The 24,118-nt window shown below is 40.6% G+C and overlaps 2 protein-coding genes across 2 annotated transcripts; both read left to right on the forward strand.

The window, feature by feature from the left end:
- Nucleotides 1–710: 710 nt before the first annotated feature.
- Nucleotides 711–10,270, forward strand: vps4a (vacuolar protein sorting 4 homolog A). Its single transcript, XM_084060220.1, has 11 exons — nt 711–896; nt 2,586–2,697; nt 3,640–3,784; nt 4,003–4,064; nt 4,508–4,627; nt 4,811–4,967; nt 5,344–5,492; nt 5,609–5,690; nt 7,659–7,878; nt 8,229–8,369; nt 8,510–10,270. The coding sequence occupies exons 1-11, from the start codon at nt 876–878 to the stop codon at nt 8,609–8,611; spliced, it is 1,311 nt and encodes a 436-aa protein (XP_083916346.1). The 5' UTR covers nt 711–875; the 3' UTR covers nt 8,612–10,270.
- A 2,521-nt stretch (nt 10,271–12,791) lies between these two features.
- Nucleotides 12,792–23,418, forward strand: LOC311046833 (1-phosphatidylinositol 4,5-bisphosphate phosphodiesterase gamma-2-like). Its single transcript, XM_084059403.1, has 22 exons — nt 12,792–12,821; nt 12,989–13,189; nt 14,082–14,231; nt 14,359–14,452; nt 14,542–14,589; nt 16,236–16,320; nt 16,733–16,813; nt 16,915–16,937; nt 17,069–17,141; nt 17,367–17,468; nt 17,575–17,684; nt 17,940–18,025; nt 18,725–18,842; nt 19,002–19,170; nt 19,333–19,380; nt 19,846–19,933; nt 20,195–20,398; nt 21,169–21,302; nt 21,517–21,634; nt 22,157–22,324; nt 22,622–22,721; nt 22,829–23,418. The coding sequence occupies exons 2-22, from the start codon at nt 12,991–12,993 to the stop codon at nt 22,857–22,859; spliced, it is 2,229 nt and encodes a 742-aa protein (XP_083915529.1). The 5' UTR covers nt 12,792–12,821; nt 12,989–12,990; the 3' UTR covers nt 22,860–23,418.
- The last annotated feature ends 700 nt before the right edge of the window (nt 23,419–24,118 follow it).

Consider the following 24,118-nt stretch of genomic DNA (forward strand, 5'->3'; position numbering starts at 1 on the left):
GTAGATCTGCTTTTTTAGTAAAATCTTAAATTTGTGCAAATCTTTGAAAAAGGGTTCTTGAAATTAAAAAGTTTGAGCACCACTAATATATAGCAACATGCATTCTTCAGAAAACTCTTAGGATTTAGAAGACATTGGTAGAATTGGCCTCAGTTCTAAAATGTGTTAACATTATTTGAGATTTGGGGAAGACTTCCATGTGTCCGCTAGGGGGCGCCATGGACTGCCAATAAGCGCAAAGCAGAGATGTTGGCAAGACAAGTAGACGCAGTGTTGTTGTTGCTAGCAGTGTTGCCATGTCTGCTTGTTATAAGCAACTTTGGGCTTATTTTTCTGTAAAGTTGCTTGTAAAATATTGGTGGTTGTGGCTTCTTTCTTTCCAGTTTCAAGTCCAGTTGCTTGTTTTGGGCTTGCTGCGTCATTTTGTTTAAAACCAGTGGCTCAAACATTTTCATGTCAAGAACCCCCAAATTAATATGTATTTGTCTGCAGACCCCCATCTGGAAAATATTGTATATATTTTTTGAAAATAGCAGATCTACAAGCTCACAAGTGGTGTGAGCTTGTAGATCGGCTATTTTGAAATAGCCGATGCCTATTAAATAGGTTCAAAGAGCTCATGTGGCTCCTTTTGGGCTTGTGTTCATAGACCTCGTTGGTTGTTTCTCTCCCCAAACCTGGCAACACTGGTTGCTAGGCCGATGTGAAGCTGTCTTCGCTCTCAGCCAGCTCTGTCATGTCAAGTGCAGTCTGTCCCCTTGCGAAGAAGACAACACAGTTAGCAGGCTAGGCTAGTTTCTCCAGACAACAGTGGGTTGTTGCCGTTGGGCCAGAGAGCCAAGACATTTGGGCGGATAGCAGCAGAGTGAGATGAAATGACAACGTCAACATTACAGGTATGTTTAGCAGCTGAAGGATAGCAAACGTTGGCTGCAGATTCCTCAGGGTGACCAGAAGACTCGCCCCAAAACACACTCGCCCCCATTTCTTTTTTGCCGCGGACCGCTCGCCTCCAGCTGTTCTTGTGTTCTTGTTTTACTGAGGATGAGGTTAGAAATAAGGTTATGGTTAGGCATAGCTCCATAAAGAACCTCTCACTCCGCTATACAGCTCCGAGATGAGGTTCTATGTGGTTCTCATCCGGGATCGGTCGAACGTCCGCCAAGCTCCGCTGTTTACCCTTTTGTATACATCGTATCCCAAAACTAATGGTAGATTCCAAACCTCACGGATGTTTAAGGTTTGGACCGGAACATAATATTTTAGGTCTGGAGCGAAACTACCCGTTTAAATCGCTTATTTAGTCCGCCGGTGGCCATGTTTCCCATTGTAGCCAAACCAGGAGCAGTACTGGCAGCGGACGTAGGGGGGTTTTCCGGGTTGAATGGGAAACATGGCCACAGGCTGACTAAATAAGCAATTTAAACGGGTAGTTTCGCTCCAGACCTAAAATATTATGCTCCGGTCCAATCCTTAAACATCCGTGAGGTTTGGAATCTACCATTAGTTTTGGGATACGATGTATACAAAAGGGTAAACAGCGGAGCCTTGGCGGACGTTCGACCGATCCCGGATGAGAACCACATAGAGCCTCATCTCGGAGCTGTATAGCGGAGTGAGAGGTTCTTTATGGAGCTAGGTTAGGCATAGTTTCACTGAGGTTAAGTTTAGGAATAAGGTTAGGTTCTGGCCCCGTTTTACTGAAGTTCCGTTTATGAATAACTAAGGTTAGGGTTTGTTTAGGCGTAGTTTCGTTTAGCCTGGAATACCTGGTGGCGACCGTTCCTAGGTCGCCGTATTTGCCCCGGGGCGACGACTGTGTTTTAGGGCGAGTGATTTGGTATAACAGCTACAGCTAAGCAGCGTTAGCGAACGGTATCATTTTTCTGCCTGCCATTGAACAGATTCCACCTGTGATTGCTGCTATCATACTGGAAGTTGGACACATCGTTTGAATGGCCTTATCAACAATTACAATTACAAGTCGTGGCGGCTTGCAGCCAACGATTGCCACATTATATGCTACCTAGCTTGTGATTGTTAGCCTGCTGCTCAAGTTGTGAGCTAGCTGGGTAGTGCCCACACAGATGATGATGATGATGCTGCTGCTGACTAGTCAAACCTCTGCTTGTGTGTTTTGTAAGGAGGATTGGCGTTCTAGTGGAATAACTTCTGTCCCATACTGTAAATATAAATAATGTTAAATAAACTACACGACAACCACTGCTTGGTTAGGCTACTGCAGTAGCCTGGATCAAGACTATCATAGATGTGTAATCGAGTCTGACTTTTACTTATAGATATGCAAATGTGAAAATGGATAAAATACATCTATTAAAGTCTTGATCAAAGGCTACTTTCCTATCTATGATAGATCATAGATATGCAAATGTAAAAATCGATTAAATACATCTATGATAGTCTATTGCATCATTTGTTTACCATCATTAGGTCGTATGCTGACTCTTAACATGAACAATTTCTGGTTTCTCATGTGAACCTTCTATTTTCCTAGTTCCATCCCCCTCACATTCCTTTCTGCTCACCTACACCTATATTATCCACCTATTTATCTTTTCTTGCAGAAAGCGATTGATCTCGTTACCAAAGCCACAGAGGAGGACAAGGCAAAGAACTATGAGGAGGCCTTGCGCCTTTACCAGCATGCCGTGGAGTACTTCCTGCATGCTATCAAATGTGAGTACAATATTCATTCATTTAGTGTCCTCCAGTGTTGAATACCGCATTATCATGTTTGCCTACATACAGTAGGGTGTTTGCTTTGTACTGCAACTTATAAGTTGCAATTCTTTCCATAGACAGTCTTCTCCGTGAGAAACACAAGTCCTATCTGCTTTTATTTAACAGTGATAAGCTCATTAATATTGCACCGTCCTCTATGGACTGCTTGGATTATCCACTTTGTATCTGAAAGCCTTGCACAATAGTCCACTGTTATGTTATGTTATGAGCATGCAACTTTGTCAATAACTCTTGTGAAGGGTTTTTCGAAGTGTTCTTTTGCTGTGATTTACACCTGTGTTACCTGCATGTGCTCATTATCGCCAGCATGTGAACGAAGTTGTTTTCGGGAGTACTCAACATCCTGCCTATGTTCAATTTAAAAAAACGTAAATCATTTCAAGATGTCCAACTTGGCAAGCCATGGTGGACAGAATAGGTAAATACATGTTAAGAAATTGCATATGCAGGATGTTCAGTGATGTAAAACGAGCGCTCCCCAAAACCTGCTTTGGAATTCACCTCACACGCTGAAGAAGAAGAAGAAGAAATTCAATGCTTCAAACAGCTTATTGGCAGAAAGTTGCTTATAACATGACAACAGTGGATTTTTGTGAAACCAAGGCTTGCAGATACAAAGAGGATAATCCACAATATTGGTTTGCAGATACAAAGAGGATAACCCACAACATTGGTGAGTTTATCACCATCAAATACCATCAGATAGGACTTTTCTTTGTAATGAAGAGGGCTGCATATGGAAGGAATTGCGACGTATGGCTTGCAGTACAATGCAAACACCTGCGGCTAAGAGAGAGCCATTTACCTCCTTCATCATAGTGATGTTTAACACATTCTGGGTTCCTTTGTTTTATTGTGTGTATTTTCTTTCTTCAGATGAAGCCCATAGTGACAAAGCAAAGGAAAGCATACGAGGGAAGTGCATGCAGTACCTGGATAGAGCGGAGAAGTTAAAAGACTACCTGAAGAACAAAGACAAACAGGGCAAGAAACCTGTGAAAGAGGCACAGGGCAATGACAAGTATGCTTTCCCTCTACTGCTTTGCTCTTATTATTAAAACGTTGGGAACGTGGGGGAATCTTCGAATACAGAACAAAACATGCTCCACAAGACCGCACAATACATGAAAATAAATAAATATTCAAAAGCACAGAGACAAAACAGCCGAGACGACATTAAAATAAATGTAGAAGATGTTTGGCATTCTTCTTTATGTGTGCATCCTATATCCTATCTAGGAGTGACAGTGACAGCGAGGGTGAGAACCCAGAGAAGAAGAAACTGCAGGAGCAACTTATGGGTGAGTGTGCACAATAATCTGTACAGTACATTTATGCACCCATGCATAATTTATTTTTGTAACATTGGAATACAAATGTTGAGCTCTGTTCAAATGTTTACCATCATAGAATACATATTCAATGGCCTGACATGATTGGCAAACTGGATGCATCCAAACAATAATTCTGTTTTTTATTTTTATATTATTTATCACATTTCTGTCTTTGACAGATTATATAATTCAGCTGTGTATTTGAAACATAACTAAAATATATATGACAGGTTACAGGTTTGTCCACTTCTTTATTTCACCTGTCCCATAAATGTTAGGGTTTGGGTTTGCTCAAGTTGATCAATAAAGCTTCTCAATTCTATACAGGTGTCATTGTAATGGCGAATCCTGAAGTCTGAATGAATTATATTGATCTATAACACTTGGTCTTTGTGTATTTCTATGTACAGGTGCCATTGTAATGGAGAAACCCAATGTCAGATGGAATGATGTCGCTGGACTGGAGTGTGCCAAGGAAGCTCTCAAGGAAGCTGTAATCCTACCCATCAAATTTCCTCATCTCTTTACAGGTACTGTGCTGTAGGGTTGACCATATTTACATGCTGGCCATTTTTCTGTTATGTCATTATCACCATTTGCACCCTGTCAGATGCAAAAGGGCTACAATGTCACATGTTCTCATCATGACATAATTTGTTCTATTCAAAATATTCCAGGCTATGTATGATGTCCTATTACTATGTCTGTCCCAGGCAAGCGTACTCCATGGAGAGGCATCTTGCTGTTCGGCCCTCCGGGGACTGGGAAGTCCTACTTGGCCAAGGCTGTAGCCACAGAGGCTAACAACTCCACCTTCTTCTCCGTTTCCTCTTCAGATCTCATGTCCAAATGGCTTGGGGAGAGTGAGAAGTGGGTGTCTTTCTTACAATAGGCCGTCTTTTGGGTATCTTTCCTTGATCACCAACCCACCCTACACTGTAATTAATGTGATGATTTAACTCTGAGTGTAAGAATTAAAAAGAAAAATATTGTAGCAAAAATGCTAAGTGCTTAAGTTTTATGGCATACATTTGACAAAACTGTTGGCATTTCAAAACATAGGCTACCAATTAGTAAGAACAAGGACTCACTTTTGGGAGTCGAACCATCAACGTTCCTATAGTGGTATTAAACGTATTTATGGTCCAGACAGTCACCACCCCCATTCATTCTCAAAAGGTCTCTGCCCTCTGTTGTTTTTAAAAATTAAATGTCTGTGTCCATCCTTCCTCTCTCCGTCTCTCAGGCTGGTAAAAAACCTGTTTGATCTGGCTCGCCAACACAAACCTTCCATAATCTTCATAGACGAGGTGGATTCGCTGTGTGGCTCCAGGAATGAGAATGAGAGCGAGGCCGCCCGCAGAATCAAAACCGAGTTCCTGGTACAAATGCAGGGTGAGATACTGTACAGTGCATACTTTGATACATGCACTTAATGTGTCATTCATTTAGGTCTTTGCTGTATGATACTAACAAACATTGTCCTATTGACTCCTGCTCTGATCTGTCAGGTGTGGGAAATAACAATGATGGAATCCTGGTCCTGGGAGCCACCAACATCCCCTGGGTCCTAGACGCTGCTATCCGCAGAAGGTCGGGGCAACCTGAATGTAGACACGGTTAACTGTGTGTTTGAATGTGTCTGTCAGTTTCGTATGTGTATATACAGTATGTGTATATTGGTAAACATTAGTTGTTGTTTTTCTATGACAATTATTTTATTTTATTCAAAAAGCATATTCTTCTTTCCATAGTGTGGAGACTAGGTGATCAAATACTATGTGGTGCGTCCGGCTTGACCCTTCCAATAGACACAATTGGCTGTGTTTGTGGGAGGGAAGCCAGACAGGGGGCATGTTTTGTTGCTGCCTTAACGGCTCCTACAGGTTGGTCAAGGGCACCTGTCAGCAGGGGTGTTTAACTATGAGCAATAGGGTATTCCTCCACACGCAGGTGAAAAGAAGTGGCAGACAATAACATGTGTATCAGAGGAGTGTGTGGAGGAACATGTGATTTCAAATACCATCCCTAAGGCCAGGTACACACTGCAGGACATTAGGTCCGATATTGCTATCGCCTACCTTTTTTGGCGCTCGCCGACAAAACCTCCAGATCTGACGCAGATCGGCGAGATAATGCTCGCTGTGTGTGAAAGGCTCCGCGACCCGATGTGGCCGCGATTCTCCGCTCTGCGACGGCTTTCCGACCGTTTTCAGATAACTAAACTGTTAGATATTCGGCCCTGTCGCAGAGAGGAGATCGGACAGTATCATACAGTATGAAACGGTCTGTGAGGAGATCCACGCTACAGCCAATGAGAGCACATTACAGCAACCGTGGCTAGGGGAGCGTCGCTGGATCTGACCACAACAAACAGTCCCTACCGCAATATTACCGTCCAGTCCTGTAATAAGTTAACATTATAAAACAAAATGAGAAAGTGAGCGAGCCTGGTGGGCTGTTTATTTTAGAGGAATTGTACAGAGAGACAGAGAGAGAGACAGAGACAGAGAGCGAGAGCGAGAGCGAGAGCTCTCTCTCTCTCTCTCTGTGTGTGTGTGTGTGTGTGTGTGTGTGTGTGTGTGTGTGTGTGTGTGTGTGTGTGTGTGTGTGTGTGTGTGTGTGTGTGGCTGTGTCTGAACAGTGTTGCCAGATGTTGCAAAAGAAGTAAGCAACCAGGTCTATGAAAACAAGCCCAAGAAAAGGCCACTTGAGCACTTTAAACCTATTTACAAATACATTGGATATTTTAAAATAGCCAATCTACAAGCTCACAACGCATCACAGCTAGTTTCAAAGAAAAATCTTGAGAAAATTGTGGAATAATTGACAAATCCACACAGATCTTGTATGGGGGTCTATGGCACAACATATTTTCAGAAGGGGGATGTCTGCGCCTCTGCGGACAATTAATTATTATTATTAATTTGGGGGTCCTTGCCAAATGTTTGAGAACAACTGGTTCAAACAATATTAGGAAACAAGGCCAAAAAAAGCAACTACACTTTCAAGCAACTTTACAGAAAAACAATCCCAAAGTCGCTTATAATAAGCGGACATGGCAACTGTTTCAGCGCACTTGACGATCGAGAGAGGGAGAGGGAGAGGGAGATAGGCATATCACGGGATACGTCGATTAAAATGAATTGGAATAAACACAAATGTATGTATTGGGTCTGACTCTGGAGATGGCATCCTAGTGAACTATCCTACAGTGTGTCAGCCCTTGTCGGGGATCAATTGTGTTGTGAAAACCACAACGACATTATGACAGCCGATTTCAAGAAATAAACTCCTGCAGTATGTTATGCTTAACGATCAGATGACCCCCCGAGCACTTTAAGGTCCTGCAATGTGTACCTGCCTTAAGACCAACCTGTCCAAAAGACCAGTAGAAGTCAGCAGTGACAAGACTACATAACTGTGAGGGGAAATCAGATAATTGGCATAACTAAATTGGAAAAAAGGGGCGCAATTGGCAAAAGAAAGAAGAAACTATTCATCTATAACTTCACAAATGAATTCATATGATTAACATCCCTATTTTGCGTTCTGACTCAGGTTTGAAAAGCGTATCTACATCCCTCTGCCTGAGGAGCCGGCCAGGTCCCAGATGTTCCGCTTGCACCTTGGCAACACGCCACATAGCCTGAGCGAGCCTGACTTGCGGCAGCTTGCACACAAAACACAAGGCTACTCTGGGGCCGACATCAGTATCATCGTCCGAGATGCCCTCATGCAGCCCGTCAGGAAGGTCCAGTCAGCCACGCACTTCAAAAAGGTAATGCAACACAGAGACACTTCCTTTCTGCAAGTGGGAATGTGACATTCAGTACATGGCGCCGGCGCACAGCGGAGTATAAATAAAGCATATCACTTCTGGGATCTCAGATCCCACCATGTCTATGACTTGGTAATTTGTTTTTAATTAGTATGGATTATCGCTGTAAACTAAATTGAATAGGTATGTGAGTGTGTCAGTGTTGCTTAGTTGAACATCCACTGTGTATTCATTATTCTGTTTTTGTTCTATAACATGCTGAAGTGAAAACAATATGGCGTAAAACATGAAATATAGAGATAGGATGAGATTTATTACAAATATTTCTGTCTCATATACTGTACCTGTAGGTATGCGGTCCTTCCCGTAGTAACAACCAGATAATGGTGGATGACCTCTTGACCCCGTGCTCCCCTGGTGATCCTGCTGCCATAGAGATGACCTGGATGGAGGTTCCTAGTGACAAGTTACTGGAGCCCATCGTGTGCATGGTGAATGTCACACTTGCAGTATAATACACGTCTCTAATGACACCACCACAAAACACAATACAATTAAGCAACTGTTGTTGTCTGTCACCCACTCACTTTTTAAGCACTTTCAATCTGGTGTGTTTCTCTGTGTTTTCCAGTCCGATATGCTGCGCTCTCTGTCTACCACACGCCCCACAGTCAACACTGAAGACTTGTTTAAGGTCAAGAAGTTCACAGACGACTTTGGAATGGAGGGTTGAGTGACAGAAGAGACATATCTGGGAAGAAAGAAAGTGAACCCCTAGTCCGCCTGAAGGGTCAAGCACCCTCAAGTACCATACATACCCAACATCTTGACCGCTGTACCGTGCTGCACGCTTTCTACTCTCAAGCGTGTGCTTGCTTCACTGCCTTTCTTGGATTTTAAAGTTAAAAAAGCAACGGGAAAAAAAGCTGGTGTGTAAGAAATACAGTGAAGAATTGTGTATTTTGTACTTTTAATCCACCAGTCCTGTTTTTTTTAATCCATGGAGGAAGTTGAACAAGCACAATTGATAAAACAAAAAAAACATCTTGGTGGAAAGTGATTAGCCCACTCTGTGATTTACAGTACCTGTCAAGGTACTTTCAGACAGTAGGCAGGCACTACAGCATATTTACAATTGTTTACATCAAACCTGCATTGGCAAGAACATTTAAGCAAATTATTATATAACAAAGTGTTTCCCTCTCTGAGCCTCCACTGTCGACTGAAGGACCTTTTTTCTTTTTGCCATTCTGCACTTTGTTTTGGATCACTACAAAGGACCGTGACATTTGAAAAGCTTTTTGAAGTGTGTGTGTGTGTGTGTGTGTGTGTGTGTGTGAGAGTGATACTGTATTTTACTACATTTTGTGTTAATGTATTTATATGGTATTATTTAACAGGCCTGTTTGTTTATTTGGTTATGCTAGATTCACAACTCACCCAATGTCTCTCAACAGCTATGTCGCTATAGCAGAACCGGCTCCATAAGCAAAGACATGGGAGGAAAAAAACTAAACTTAACAAGTATTTGGTAAAAAAAAAAAAAAAAAACACCTGAGTAATTTCTCAACTGATTTCCCTCCAAAAAAAAGAAAGTCACAAATATATTTGAGACAATGCTATAAATAACCATATAAAGAGCAGATCATTTATAATTTGATGTAATGATTCTCATCTTGCATGTTTCTGCCTCTGAAACTAATGAATATTCAATTTAAGAATATAGTGGGTCAAATATTTATTTCCAAAAGTTTTTTTGTTCTTCCCCTGGCCTTTGCAAACAGTGTTAGCACAATTTATAGTGTATTTATTTTAGATCACCTACCGTATTTTATCAGCTCAACCATTTGTTTTGCTGTATGATAGACTGACCCACTTCATAGCTCATTGTTGAAGGTGAGAGTTGTTTACACTTGGGTATTTCCTCTGTTGACCATGTTATGTCACTGAGTTCAATGTTTGGGAGTTATTTTCTTTCAAGAAGTAGGCCTATTGCAAACTATAAGGTCCCACAAAGATACAGAGTACCATGTTGTTGAAAACATGATGTAACACTTGTGGAAAAGCTAGCCCTCATAACTGATCAAGATGCAGGATTAGACAGCCAGATAACTTTGAACAAAGCGTAATTATTTTGTCAACTTTCAATATTACACTTGAATGCTGGTTCTTTGTGTAATGCAACCATACCAACCAATGATCTCACACTACAAATTCTACTTTTAAGTTATTTCATGGTCACTATCTGTCTAATTGAGTAATCCTGCTCGTTGAAGTATCCCACTAGTATTGTTGTTACTGGTTCAATTCAAGGTCAATTATGGGCCCTATTTTATTGCTGGCCCATGAAACCATGTAACCAACTAATCTAACTTGAATTAATAAAAACAGACATTTCAAATTAATATGTGATGCATTTTGTTGTATCATTTCCAGTGGTGTAAAGTAACTAAGTACATTTACTCAAGTACTGTACCTAAGTACAATTTGAGGTATTTTTACTTTACTGGAGCATTTCCAATTTTCAGTACTTTAATTTCTACTCCACTACACCTCAAAGGCAAATATTGTACTTTTACTCCACTACAATTTTTTGAAAACTTTAGTTACTAGTTACTTTGCAGATATAAATTATTATATTATAAAACATCAACAATTTTATACATAGGCAATTTGAAAATAGCCGATCTACAGTACAAGCTCACAACGCGATGGATTGTAGTATTCTAAGTTTTGTCACCATAGCGACAATATGTGGTCGGCTTCATATTCTGACAGTGGATGTCGGGGCGGCCCTTTTACCACTGAAAGAAGTTAACTTTAAACTTTAAAATAAAAAATAAGCCACGGAGCGATGCCGCTCTGGTCAAAAGTCCAGTCAAATACACTAGAGAGATATTGAAAGAGGAAGTAGTAGGCCTAGTACAATTATTTGACCTGACGAAGACGTAATCTGCACCCTGTGATTAAAATAAAAAGGCTGAAATCGTCCGAGTTGCTCCAGTGCCTTCTTTATTCAGCTATATGTGTCCGCACCTGAGACGCACCGGATCAGCCTGATTTCGGCTTGAGGCGCAGTGGAATATCCCTTTAATACAATTATTTGACATTTGTCCAGAGTGCTTCATATTTGACACTTAACCACAACCACCCGCAAACTATAGCACTGTGACAGCTATTTTCAAGTGGAGTAAACAAGTCGAGGTAAGAGAGCTGAGAACAGCACTGTGAGCAAGAGGAGGAGCTGCTACATGTGGGCAATTGTGTGTGTGTGTGTGTGTGTGTGTGTGTGTGTGTGTGTGCGCGCGCACGTGCGCGTGCATGTGGGCATGTATAGTTTGTGTGTTAATGTTGAGCAAGAACAGTGCAAATTATTTTCTTTTGTTAATGTCCATGATTAAGCAAATGCATCATTACATTCAATTTGATGAAATTGTGTGTTTTATATGTTGTGCTGGATTTTGTATGGCAAGTTACATCTTGTTAAAATTGTAGAAGAATGACAACTGGATTTTAACTTCAGTTTTCGAGTTTCAATTTAGCTGAATATGCCAACATTTCCTTTATCCACCAATGATAAAACTGATATACTGTAATTATCTACACCAGGCCGATCTTGCAAACCGCTGGAGTGGTCAGAGTCAGTCTTTGTACGCACACTCTCCCAGTAAGTAGGCCAAGAAAGACACCACACTACAAATTATCTCTGGAATCGTGACAAACATGTATCATGCAGATTCTTTCATGTTCCATTCCAATGCGCTATGATTACCTTCCAAGATTTGCGTGAGGAGTCTATTTTACAAAAATGTCAAAACTTGAAGGGGGCACAATGAAGGGGCTCTGAACGACTTCGCTGCAGGGCCCGATACACCAGCCCAATGTCGACGCTGATAAGTGTTGGAAAGCATCTGTGGCTGAAAATCTGTTGTAGTGTGTGCGGTGTGTACACAGTTGTGACCGGTCATTAGTTGAAATGGTATGAATATGATCAAGCTCAGACTGGTGTCGAGCCAAATGTGCCGGGAACCCCAAAGACACAGAGACAGGCATAGGGGTAAAAGGAAATGTATTAAATAATAAATGTTACGGAGGGGGGTGGGTGCAAAACTAAGGGTATTTATTAAATATAGTATATCATATAATTAAGTATTAAAAAAAGATTTTCACAGAATCAAATGTTTTATGGTCATGATTCACCAGGATCCTGGATGGCTTGATTCTAGGCTTAAATTAATTTATATAAATATATTTTGAAATCTCTATATGAAAAATGAATGGGGTCTGGAATGATGGAACCAGAAAATGGCCGCCACTGCTATACCCTATAGAAGGCTCTGGGCACAACAATTCTTTGAGACACATATGGGTATTTCGGGGCGTGGTCGAATCTGCCATTCCTTTACCAGGTGAAACAACACAGCTTTCACCATTGGAATTGCATTACGGAACGCACACATTGTATGGGTTTATTTCGTCATAGGGCAACATATGGTGAAGTTTATAGTGCAGGTCATTGCAACAACCACCGATCTTGTGAAAATTTTAAACGGGACCGCAAAATATTTTCCACGATTCTGCCAATAATCATATTCTTTGAGACACACATCCGAGCTTTTGCCGGGTAAAACAAGGGAATCACATGACGTTGATCCTCTTCCCCTATTCGCTCATAGTAGGACATGAGATGTATGTGTAGGCAGAAGAATCAAAGGTGACAGGTGAAAAGAGATGGAAGGAGAAAGCGCAACATTTTACATTTGTCCAAAGTGCCTCATATTTGTCACTCAGAACCGTTTGTGGAGGCTCTTCCCACTTGTCATCTTTAGCAAGTTAACACCCGCAAACTATAACACTCTGACAAGGCGGCGAAACTAACACAGTGACAGCTATTTTCATGAGACGAGTTAACTGAAGACAGCTGAGAGCAGCACTCTGAGTGAGTGAGAGATGGGGCAAGAGAGAGAGAGTGTGTGTGTGTGTGTGTGTGTGTGTGTGTGTGTGTGTGTGTGTGTGTGTGTGTGTGTGTGTGTGTGTGTGTGTGTGTGTGTGTGTGTGTGTGTATGTACTATATAAGCTCTCTCTGCTTCTATTTACTCCTCTGCAGCAGAGATGGATTATCAGGGACAGGAGAGGGACATGACAGAAGACCAGAAGAGCCAAATCAAGCGGGACCTAGAGAGGGTCTTCCATATGACAGTGTTCAAGGCAGAGCGGTTCCACAAGAAGGCAGAACGTTTCACTTTGCAGGTTAACATGGAGACACGACAGGTGGCATGGAGGCGCACCGCAGACAAGACTGATAGAGTCAGTAAGTAAAAAGCTGGCTGATAAAGTTTAGGGTTGGAGATATGTGGTGAAATCACTGTGTTCAGATCGCCACCGAAGATTAGATAATGGGAGTCTAGATTAGGGATAGAAGTAAATAGTTTTGTTACAAATTCAGCATTGTCCCAATTCAGAGCATATAGTTGCCAGAATTACAGGTGTTTGAGATAGAGATGCGGTCACTATAAATAATATAACGGCCTTGCGGATCAGAGATGGTGTCTACTGGAGAGAAAGGAATGTTATTATTTATCAGTATAGCTGTGCTTCTAAAGCTAGAGTGAAACACCTGACCCACCCCAAGGTTTACACGATCTGGATTGATCGGAGTCACACAAATGTGTTTCCTGTAAAAATATGATATCATTTTGCAAACTCTTCAAGTGTGAGAGAACTCTTGAGAGCGTTTTACTGGACCATGACAGCAGCCTTAAAGGCAGAGTACTTTTGCATTGAAAATCACCCATTAAGGTAATTGTTAATCATAATGTGTAAGGGAGAGCCTGGTATGCGAGCAGGAGCAAGAAGGAAAAAGAAGAAAAGATAAAAGGGATCAAGTACAACAAAATGGATTATACTTCACAAAAGTTACATTTAATGTCACTAAATCAAAGGCGATCGGTACCCACCCACAGTCCCCATGGTTATTTCTTTGAGCAATTGATACAAGGAAAGAAAAACAAATCAAGAACCCAGTTCCTAAGCTTGTCTCCCCAGTTGAGACTATCTGCAGGATCTAGACTAGCTGCAGGATATCAAATATATTACATATAAATAATTACAAAATAAATTACATATTTTGTTAGGATCATTCTTGGGTGTTTATTCCATTTACAAAAGCAATAACAAAATCTATATTTCCTCTTCTGTTTCAGTGGACCTGTTTGAGATCAGGGAGATTCGTCGTGGTAGAAACTCAAAAGATTTTGAACACTTCAAAGACAGCAAGGACAAACATGATGAAAATACCTGTTTCACAATATTCTATGGCTCAGAGTTTGTACTGAACACACTGAATCTTGGAGGTGGGTATGTAATATTATGTGTTCAACACCGAAATCATATTGTTTCTCATACACAATAATGGCTTTATAGTATTTTGCCAAATATATTTTATATGAAATGCTGGTGAAACGTCTACGGATTTTCCAGCTGATTCAGCGGAGGATGCAGACAAATGGATGTCAGGACTGGAGTTACTAAGACAAGAGACACTGGCAGCCCCCACTCCAGACATCATCAAGAGGTACTCATGTACACTCAACGATAATGATAATGAACATGTTATGAAAGATATGGTTATCTTACAAAAAATACTTATTTCTGTACTTCTAGTTGGCTGAGGAAACAGTGGTGTTCTATCAATCCGACTAAAGAGAAGAGGTAGAGTATTTTGCTTCTTGTTTGTAGTGGTTAAAGTAGTGGTTCTCAATGTGGTGTCCAAGGACCCCCAGGGATCCTTGAAGGGGTTCCAGGGGGTCCCCAGCAAGCACTTTAAACCTATTTATAGACTGTTAAAAAATAGCCAATCTGCAAGCTCACAATGTATCACACCACAACACATTGTGAGCTTGAGGATCTGCTGTTTTAGGAAAATGTTGACGACCCCTAGCACAAAATATTTTCAGATGCCACCCATCATATCAATTTGGGAGTCCTTGACATGAAAATGTTTGAGAACTACTGTATTAAAGGGCCATACCAGCATTAACACATGTCAATGTCATTATAATGAATAAACGTAGACCATTTTCCAGACACATTCACTGCCATTGACAGAGATCTCCGTCATTTAAAATCCACCCGTTTACCGCCATTGGCGGAGATCTCCGTCCTTTAAAAAAAACCAAAAAAAACATCCAGAACCCAAGATAACGTGATCCGAAGATTTACTGCTCCATTCACTTCCTGGTTAACTTATTATTTTAAAAATGTATTTTTGGCCAAACATGCTATTTTCAACTGGGTAAAACAAGAGAACTGGAGGTCACGATGACATTTTCCCCCCAAACTTAAGTACAGTGAAACCCTCCGTGATTAGCAACCATCAGGGGATCGATTATACTGGAGATAAATATTCTGTGGTTCTTGAAAAATTTGACAGAATGCTTAAAAATGCTGGCAGAAGCTACCTGCCAATAGTAGAATACCCCTGGCAGTGAATGTGTTAATGGATTGTTAATTTTAAATTTTATTGATATTCTAATTCATAGGAAACTCTGATGCTCTGACCAAAGATGAAAGTTCTTAATTTTTTTGCATTTTAGATCGAGTCTACTGAATGTAATTACTGAATTGCAATTACTGAATTGTTACACCCCTTATACAGTGTGTATATACGTGTGTATATATATATATATATATATATATATATACACACTGTATATATATTAAAAAAATATGAACAGAATATTAATGGAAAAAATCACTTATTGTCTACAATTGTTCCTCCTACAATATTTTACAATACCTAGTAAAGAAGAATGCATTTGTAGAGAAGAAGACAAACTTAAAAAAATAGATATAGACCTAATATATGTTACAATACATATTTAGTACCCTATTTGAACTGCCCACATATAGGACTGCAACGTTATTTATTGATAGACGGTTAACTGCCCACAGTCCAAAGGTTAAACGTCTTCCAAAAAAAGGTCCAAATGTCCATCCCTAGTATGGAGGGCCATACAGCAGTTCTGGAGACCCCAGTGCTGGTGGAGGCTCTGTGCATCACCAAAACATTTTAACCACATTGTTCTCCGTACTGAGCTTTGACATGAGCCATATGATCCATCTTTGAATTCACACCAAGCAACAAAAGAAAAGCAGATAATGTTACGTGCTGTCCACAGACGGGAACATTTGAAACCACCATACAGTGTCTCCATTCACCATCCACACGGATCAAGCATGAATCAGGCACCATTTGTCCATCAAGTTTTCGCTCTATGCTGTTTCAAGTTCCCTTCATTCATACTAGAGCTGCAATTTATCAACAAAAATGTTTTCTCTCTACCTGTCATCTACAGCATCAGCTTGAAGGAGTTGAAGTCCCTCTTCTCTCAACTTAACTTAAAGACACCTAGCACACAAACCCTCAAAGAACAGCTCAGGGTACTGTATCTTCACCCTGTCGTCCTCACTGAAATGAACAGCACAATATTTCAATTTAGAAGTGTGAAAAACTAACTTTTCCTTTCAGCTGGTCTTTAAATCACCCACACCACAATGGGAAATTGTTGAGGTGTATTGATTAAAAATAACAAAATACTTCATATTCATGTGCATGCAGACCCACATTGTCATTCACCTTACTATGTTGAACTAAGAAATTGCACAAATTGTATTCAAATATACTCAAGACTTGTCAGACAAGATTACACAAGTGCACACCTACCGTACAAGCAGGCAGCTCTCTCACCTTGGAAAGGAAAGAAAGTATCATACTCCAATAGTATGGTAAACCTTTCTGAATTGTGTGTGATTGCATGTGGTGTATGACAGGAAATTGTTTCTGCTTTCCCAGGAAGTGGGAGCAACAAAAGACCAGGTGGACTATGAGCAGTTTCATAAATTGTACAATCTCACAATGTTTGGACAGAAAGAAGTGAGTCTGAAATTAACTTGTGCTGTTGTTGTTTTAAAGCACTGAAAATCCATTCTAATGCGTGTTATTCATTCACATTCACTATCATTCTTTGATGTTAGATCCTTGAGGAGTTTATCATGGGGTAAGCATCTACTTCAATGGGTCGTTGACCGTCACTGCCTTATGTTTATATTCTTGATTGGCCATATTGATAGCTTGTTTGTAGCATGTTAGTGTGGTGTTACTGTGTATTGGGTCTTTTCTATCTTGTAGTAGCACAGATAAGCCTGATTCATCAGATGTTCTGCTCCATGACTTCCAAGAATTTCTCCTTCACCAGCAGAAGGTAAAGGAACCATATACTATACTGAACAATTAGTATAAATATTTGTTGTTATATTTCAGTCATGTCTGTCTTTCTCAATTTATCTGTGTCCACTTCTTCTATGTCCCTCCCTTCCTCCCTCACTCATACTCATACTCATACTACTACTGCCATTTCTCTCTCTATTCCACTGTCCGAATCTCTCTTTCTTGCTGTGTCCGTTGCCCTTCCTCTCTCATCCTCCAGGAAACGTGGGCCATTGATCAGAATCAGGTCAGAGAGCTGATGGCAACCTTCATTGATGACACCATGAGGAAAACCAATGACCCCAAGTTCACTGTCAGCGAGGTTCTGCTCTCTTTCTCTCTCTCTCTCTCTCTCTCTTTCTCTCTCTCTCTGTCTCACTGTCAGAGTTGAAACCAGACTTCTCTTCTCTGTATCCTTCACTTCACAGTATTTAAGTTTCCTGTTTTCCAAGGAGAACACAATTTGGGATGAGAAGCTCAGCGAAATGGATATGAACAACCCCCTGTCTTATTACTGGATCAACTCCTCACACAACACGTCAGTACGCTAGCACACGCATGCACACACAATATTTGGGAAAAATGTGGCATATACTGTAAATGCTTTCTCTCCCTCAAGCACACACTCACTGCTCTGAGACGTATCGTTTGCTGAACATTAACTTTGTTTTTCTCTTTTTCTTTCAAATTATTTAGCTATTATTTTTTACAGTTATATATTCATTTATACAGTTTGTAAACGTTGCTTGCTGTTATTTAACATATTACCTGTCTATGGGTTTGATATTCTAAGGTACCTGACAGGTAACCAGTTTCACAGCGAGTCATCCCCAGAAGCCTACATACGCTGCCTGCGTCTTGGCTGTCGCTGCATTGAATGTCAGTGGAATGGATGAAATATCTTTATTTGGCAATTGTTTGTATTACCCTTCCATTACACATATAATATCTACCTTGTAAATGCACAAAAAAATCAAGGCGGGGGATGTACTATTGTCTAGCTTACTACAATTGTGGTAAGTGTGGTACAGTATATTGTGACTATATCACAGCTAAGGGACGTTGTTTGGCCTGACACGAAGCGGAGGGCTGCCTTTACAGCAACTGTGATATAACCACAATATACAATCCTCTGTGGTATAATTACAATATACTATGGCCTGTTGTGAGTTATTGCTTTTAAAATGTTTTTTTTTAAAAACGAATTTCTACATGAATAATTTCTACATGAAAGTAGTATCACCTGTACAAACGAGGCGGTTGCTATTCAGTGTTTACATTTAATTATTTTCAACTTTGTCAATCTAATCTTGCCAAAGCTCTTAGGTCAAAATGCATGCACTGCTTGATCCACTCCTCCATAGTTAGGCCTCCTTAAATGTTGTTAACCTTAAATGCTGACATTTTGTGGTTGATTATTGTTTCTACTAAGTGCCGTTATAGAATTTGTAGCCTAATGTTTAGTTTTTTTGTTTGTTCGTTTTTTGCTGTGGAGTGATATAGAATATGGTATATGGTTATACCACAGCTATCGACCAATGAAATTGCAGGAGTTGAGGTACTGTTGTATAATTCCAGTGGACTGCTGGGATGGCCCTGGGGAGCCAATCATCTGCAAGGGATCGACCTGGACAACTAAAATCAAATTTGCGGATGTTGTTAAAGCCATCAACGAGCATGCCTTCATCACCTCAGAGTTGGTGTCAGAATAAGCCTTCCTCAATTTCTGCATTGCTCTCAAACACGTACACACACACGCGCACACACACACACACACACACACACACACACACACATACACATACACATACACATACACACACACACGACATGTTATTCTTATGTTATTCCACAGTTACCCATTGATCCTGTCCATAGAGGAGCACTGCAAACCTGAGCAGCAGCGTCACATGGCTCGTGTCTTTAGGGAGGTGTTTGGGGACAAACTGCTGACTGAACCTGTGGAAGAAATGGCTGAACAACTTCCCTCTCCAGCACAACTCAAGGGAAAGATTATACTCAAGGTACAGTCTCTCTTTCGCTCACTGGCTTTCTTTCACATTGTCTTTCTCCCCTACTCTCTTTGTTTGTGCGTGTATGTGTGGTGGTTATAATGTACAGTATGTGTTGAGAGTTAGAAAATGGTACACAAAACAAGCAAAATAATGATCTATTCTCTCTTGCAGCACAAGACTCTAAACATGGAGACTGGATTATCGAGGACATTAGACAAGGTGGGGAGACCAGCAAGATCCAGTAGAACTGATACTGTAAAACGGTGATCTTTAATGACCTTTATATTCCAAAGTGCATTGTAGAAGGATGAACCCCTCTCTTCATCCTATTCCGTCGTCAACATATACAGTATAGTCCTCCGCAAGGTAACTGGAGTACATTATGGGCTTGAACTAAAACTAGAACTGACTGGTATGTTGTCAAACCTCGTGTTATAAAAGGGACAAGGACTGACAGATACTCTATCTCTACTCTATCTCTATCTCCATACTTTATATTTTCTGGTATGTTCATTTATGCATCTATGATTGCAGGCCCCCAAAAAGCTTGAATAATTTATAACAGCAATCTAAAACAACTATCATTTGTAAGATAATCAACCAGAGGAAGATAACCAAACACTGAGGCGCTAGGCTGCCATAGTTGTTAACAGGAAGCGGTTGTTTTGTTCTGACCAATCTCAGGACAACATTGAGGAAAAACTGAAGGTTGCCATGGAGATGTCAGACCTGGTGGTCTATTGTCAGCCTGGCAAGGACAAGTACAACCTTGGTATATCTCATACGCACGCACGCACGCACGCGCACGCACACACACACACACCTAAACAACACACACACATACACACAAAAATACATACAAATATACATAAACAACAAACAATGAAATACAAGATATCATTAATATCATTTAAAGTTTGGGGATTAATTCAAACAATTCAGCTCCCATTCAGCATAGAAATTCTGTACGCTTCAATTGAATACACTCCTCACTTCTGTCTGCCTTTTGTAAATGTATCCTCCCGTTCCACAGATAACTACACTTACAAAGAGGTCCGTACCTTCGCTGAGAACAAGATTCCAGAAAAGAAGCAGATCCCAGGCTTCCTACAGTACAACCGTAAGGCCCTGAGTCGGACCTACCCTAAAGGCGACCGTGTGGACTCCTCCAACTATGACCCTTACCGCCTGTGGGCCGTTGGTTGTCACATGGTGGCACTGAACTTCCAGACTCCAGGTCAGTAGGCTGGGCTGAACACGCAGACTATGAACTTCAGCGACCAACACACACACACACACACACACACACACACACACACACACACACACACACACACACACACACACACACACACACACACACACACACACACACACACACACACACACACACACACACACACACACACACACACACACACACACACACGGGTCATACTGTAATACTGCAGTTTGACTGGTCTCTTCGATGTACCAAATAGTAGCTGCATTCTTTCTACCCTGCATCCTTTCTTCACCTGTGTTTGTCTCCACATAACCATTTTTAGGCTATGGGAGAGACTGAATTTCCCCTTGGGTACCAGCACACAGTTAAAGCACCCAGTTTTAAGCCCACTTTACACTACACTGACTTGGGATGAACATGATGACAGAGCAAGAACCAGCAGGTCCATACAAAATTAGACTTGTTCAGTCAAAACCCCTCTGCTGTTAATATCCTCACTTCAAATATCTGAAACAAGATGTGAATCCATTGGTGTCTTCTATTGGTTTGTGGGGTTAAACAAACTGTTCCATTCAGTATTGGCAATCCCAACACCCAGATTAATTCAAACTGGAGACGCACTCTACTGTTTCACCAATGTATTCGCTTATTATAGGAGAAGAACAGCGAAAGCTAATATATCATTGGTCAAATAGTAGAGTTAATCTCTGGCTTTGAATTAACCTTTCACTTTTGGATGTTGGATGACTAATATAGGATAATGTAATGATTGTCTACCCTAGACAAACACACCCAGCTGAACAGCGCTCTCTTCAGTCTGAATGGTCATTCAGGATATGTTCTACAACCGGAGTTGTTGCATACAGATGGCTACGACCTGGACAAGAAGAAGGTCAAGTACAATATTGGTGTCAGGGTACGTCCCCTCAGATACATTCACACAGGTGCTGTTGTCATTATAAATAATTTTCCCTTTTCTTTAATCTATTTCTCCTCGTACAAGTTTAGTAATTGTGTACAGTATGATTAATTTAATTAACATCAGCGTTACATTTTGCTGTATAATATGTCTCCATTATGGCATGGCATGCTCAGGGTATTCTGTGTTTGCTGTCTGCTGCCCCATGCAGGTGATTGGAGCCAGGCACCTTCCTAAGCCAAACCGCAACATCGCCTGCCCTTTTGTAGAGATTGAATTGTGTGGACATGGACACACTCATGAGAGCAATTTCAAGACTTTTGTCGTTCGTAAGTCAGGGTAATGTTGAAAGAATAGGGTGTAACCAATTAAAACCAGGCGTCTTTATTTTGGGTATATCCATTTACTGTACGCTGAAAAAAGTTAAAATCTCACATGTCACGATGCGATGCATTGTGAATTTGTAGATTAGCTATTTTTGATGTGCGACACCTTCATACGACAAAGTACAAAATAGTGGTTAAGAAAGAGGTGGCTATTGTATTTGTATATATTGTATTTTTTGTTATTGCATCACTCATGCAAAAGTGAGTAGACTCATGCACAAGATGGTATTTGGTTTAAATGCACATCGTGAATATAGATGGTATGAAGATACTTCATTCACATTCTACTTGAAAGTGCTATGCAAATGCAGAGCTTCGGTCCATAATCCTTAGTTAACTTTTAATGAATCATCAGCAATCGTTTTGTTTTAAAGTGTCAACGTCATTCCAAAAGTCTTCTTATTTTTGAATGAATCTGCTCTAATTTTGGTTTAATTCAGTTCAATTTGTGTGGGTGTTTCCCAGGTGATAATGGTCTGAATCCAGTGTGGAGGGCTCCTACTGCACCATTAACCTTTCCAGTGTACGAACCAGAGCTGACTTTCCTACGGTTTGTGGTCAGTGAAGAGGACGTGTTCTCAGACGCCACCTTCCTGGCTCAAGCCACGTTTCCTTTTAAAGGAATCCAAACGGGTAGAAAACACACACACACACACACACACACACACACACACACACACACACACACACACACACACACACACACACACACACACACACACACACACACACACACACACACACACACACACACACACAGTAGTGTCGAATACGACCGACAGTACAGATGGATAGGGTAGATGCAAAGATCCCCCCCCACAACACACTCACACACTATTTACAAATGTTTATGTAATGCATACACTTCTGTTCAGTGTGCATGGTGTGTGCAGTGGTTCAGGTTGTTTAGCGTTTTGCATGTTTTGACAGGTTATCGTTCAGTACCGCTGAAGAATGGCTACAGTGAAAACTTGGAGCTTGCCTCTCTCTTGGTCTACATCAGTATAAATCAAGTGCAGGCGGGAAACGAGTAAGTTCTTTGCACATTGTAGATGGTCTGTGCAGAAAACCTGAAACGTCTTCCATTGCAGCAACAACAAATAACATAAATATGTGCTGTTTCCACTTGTGTTTTAGAAATGAAGAGAAGAAAAATGAAGAGCAGTAAATTCTATCCGTGAGAACATCACCTACCATCTGAGGCCCTCTTTCCCTGCATAATGGTGAAATGCTATGGTTACTGTATTGCTCTTCATCATTTAGAAAACCATGCTTCAGAATCCTGAGGGTTGTTTAGTTAATGTAAAAAGTTACTTTTGTAACTTTTTGCTAAGACTAACTCAGGATGTTGCTGTGCTTACTGCTTAGCCTCTCTTTGAGCACATTGTAAGTAAGCCACTGTCACACCACACTCAATTGTATTGATGTTTGGTTAAAATAAAAACTGTTATAGTGGACAGGGAGTCAGAAGGATAAATTAAATTAGTATATAATATGAAATCAAGAATCAAGAAATTGGCCTACTGTCAGTGTGTACAAGACATTTGGCACTTATCAGTCCAGTGGTGTGCGAGATTAGCTCCAGACATAAGCTACTAGGGAGGCTGTTGCAGTTTGGAATTATATATTAAATAGAATCTGCAGTTATAATAATGATGACCGTTTGCCTGCTGTGTTTTCTTTATAATTCTTTATGAATTGAGACAATAAAGTACCTTATGCTAGTGTTGCATTGTTTACTTGTCTGTGGTAACAAAAAGCTGATTTGGTTGCCTTCAACCAAATCAGCCCCATGGGGGGCATACTTGGCTGGGCAAGTGTCGCTAATGATAATAAATTCAGACATCAAGTGAATTTGTTTATTTTCCGGTATTCATATATTTATTCAATATAAAGACAAAATGAAAATGTGCTAGTCCCAAGCGGGGTTTAAGCCTTTGCCCTTGGAAAAGTTTCCCCTTGGTCGTTAATTGTATTTTCTTTTCTATTATGCTTTTATTAAATTGAATCAAATATTTGAGGGATATGTTATGTAGCTAGGCCTATAGTAGGATAGGCCTAGCTATAAGTGTCCACTGGGGAAAACCCCATGAAGTAGCCCATATCCAACCACCCCGCTCAACGTCATCAAACTTACCAAATCCACCTTATCATGACTGATATCTCTCTCAGGTTGGTACTAGTTAGTATAGGCAGGTCACAGGCAGGCACTATTTAATTTATGATACTGTTACGGTCTCCACACAGTAATACAATAAACCAATGGCTCGAAGTGGAGACCCCAACATAAAATGGACACCAAACGATTTGCAAAGATTTAAATCATTTTATTTACTTCCCACAATGGAAATAAGGAACAAACATGGAAACTAAATCCAAAATACTTTACCAAATGAAGAATGAAAATGAGGCCTGGAGATGCCGGCA

This window comes from Gymnoscopelus microlampas (genome assembly GCF_963454915.1).
Source record: "Gymnoscopelus microlampas genome assembly, chromosome: 6".
NCBI lineage: Eukaryota > Metazoa > Chordata > Actinopteri > Myctophiformes > Myctophidae > Gymnoscopelus > Gymnoscopelus microlampas.

Coding starts and splice junctions, on each gene's coding strand:
- vps4a (XM_084060220.1), top strand. CDS start 876: ATGACAACGTCAACATTACAG. Junction 4,065..4,507: donor ACTGCAGGAGCAACTTATGG/GTGAGTGTGCAC, acceptor TTCTATGTACAG/GTGCCATTGTAATGGAGAAA. Junction 5,493..5,608: donor GTTCCTGGTACAAATGCAGG/GTGAGATACTGT, acceptor CTGATCTGTCAG/GTGTGGGAAATAACAATGAT.
- LOC311046833 (XM_084059403.1), top strand. CDS start 12,991: ATGGATTATCAGGGACAGGAGAGGGACATGACAGAAGACCAGAAGAGC. Junction 17,685..17,939: donor ATCAACTCCTCACACAACAC/GTCAGTACGCTA, acceptor TGATATTCTAAG/GTACCTGACAGGTAACCAGT. Junction 20,399..21,168: donor ACTGAACTTCCAGACTCCAG/GTCAGTAGGCTG, acceptor TGTCTACCCTAG/ACAAACACACCCAGCTGAAC.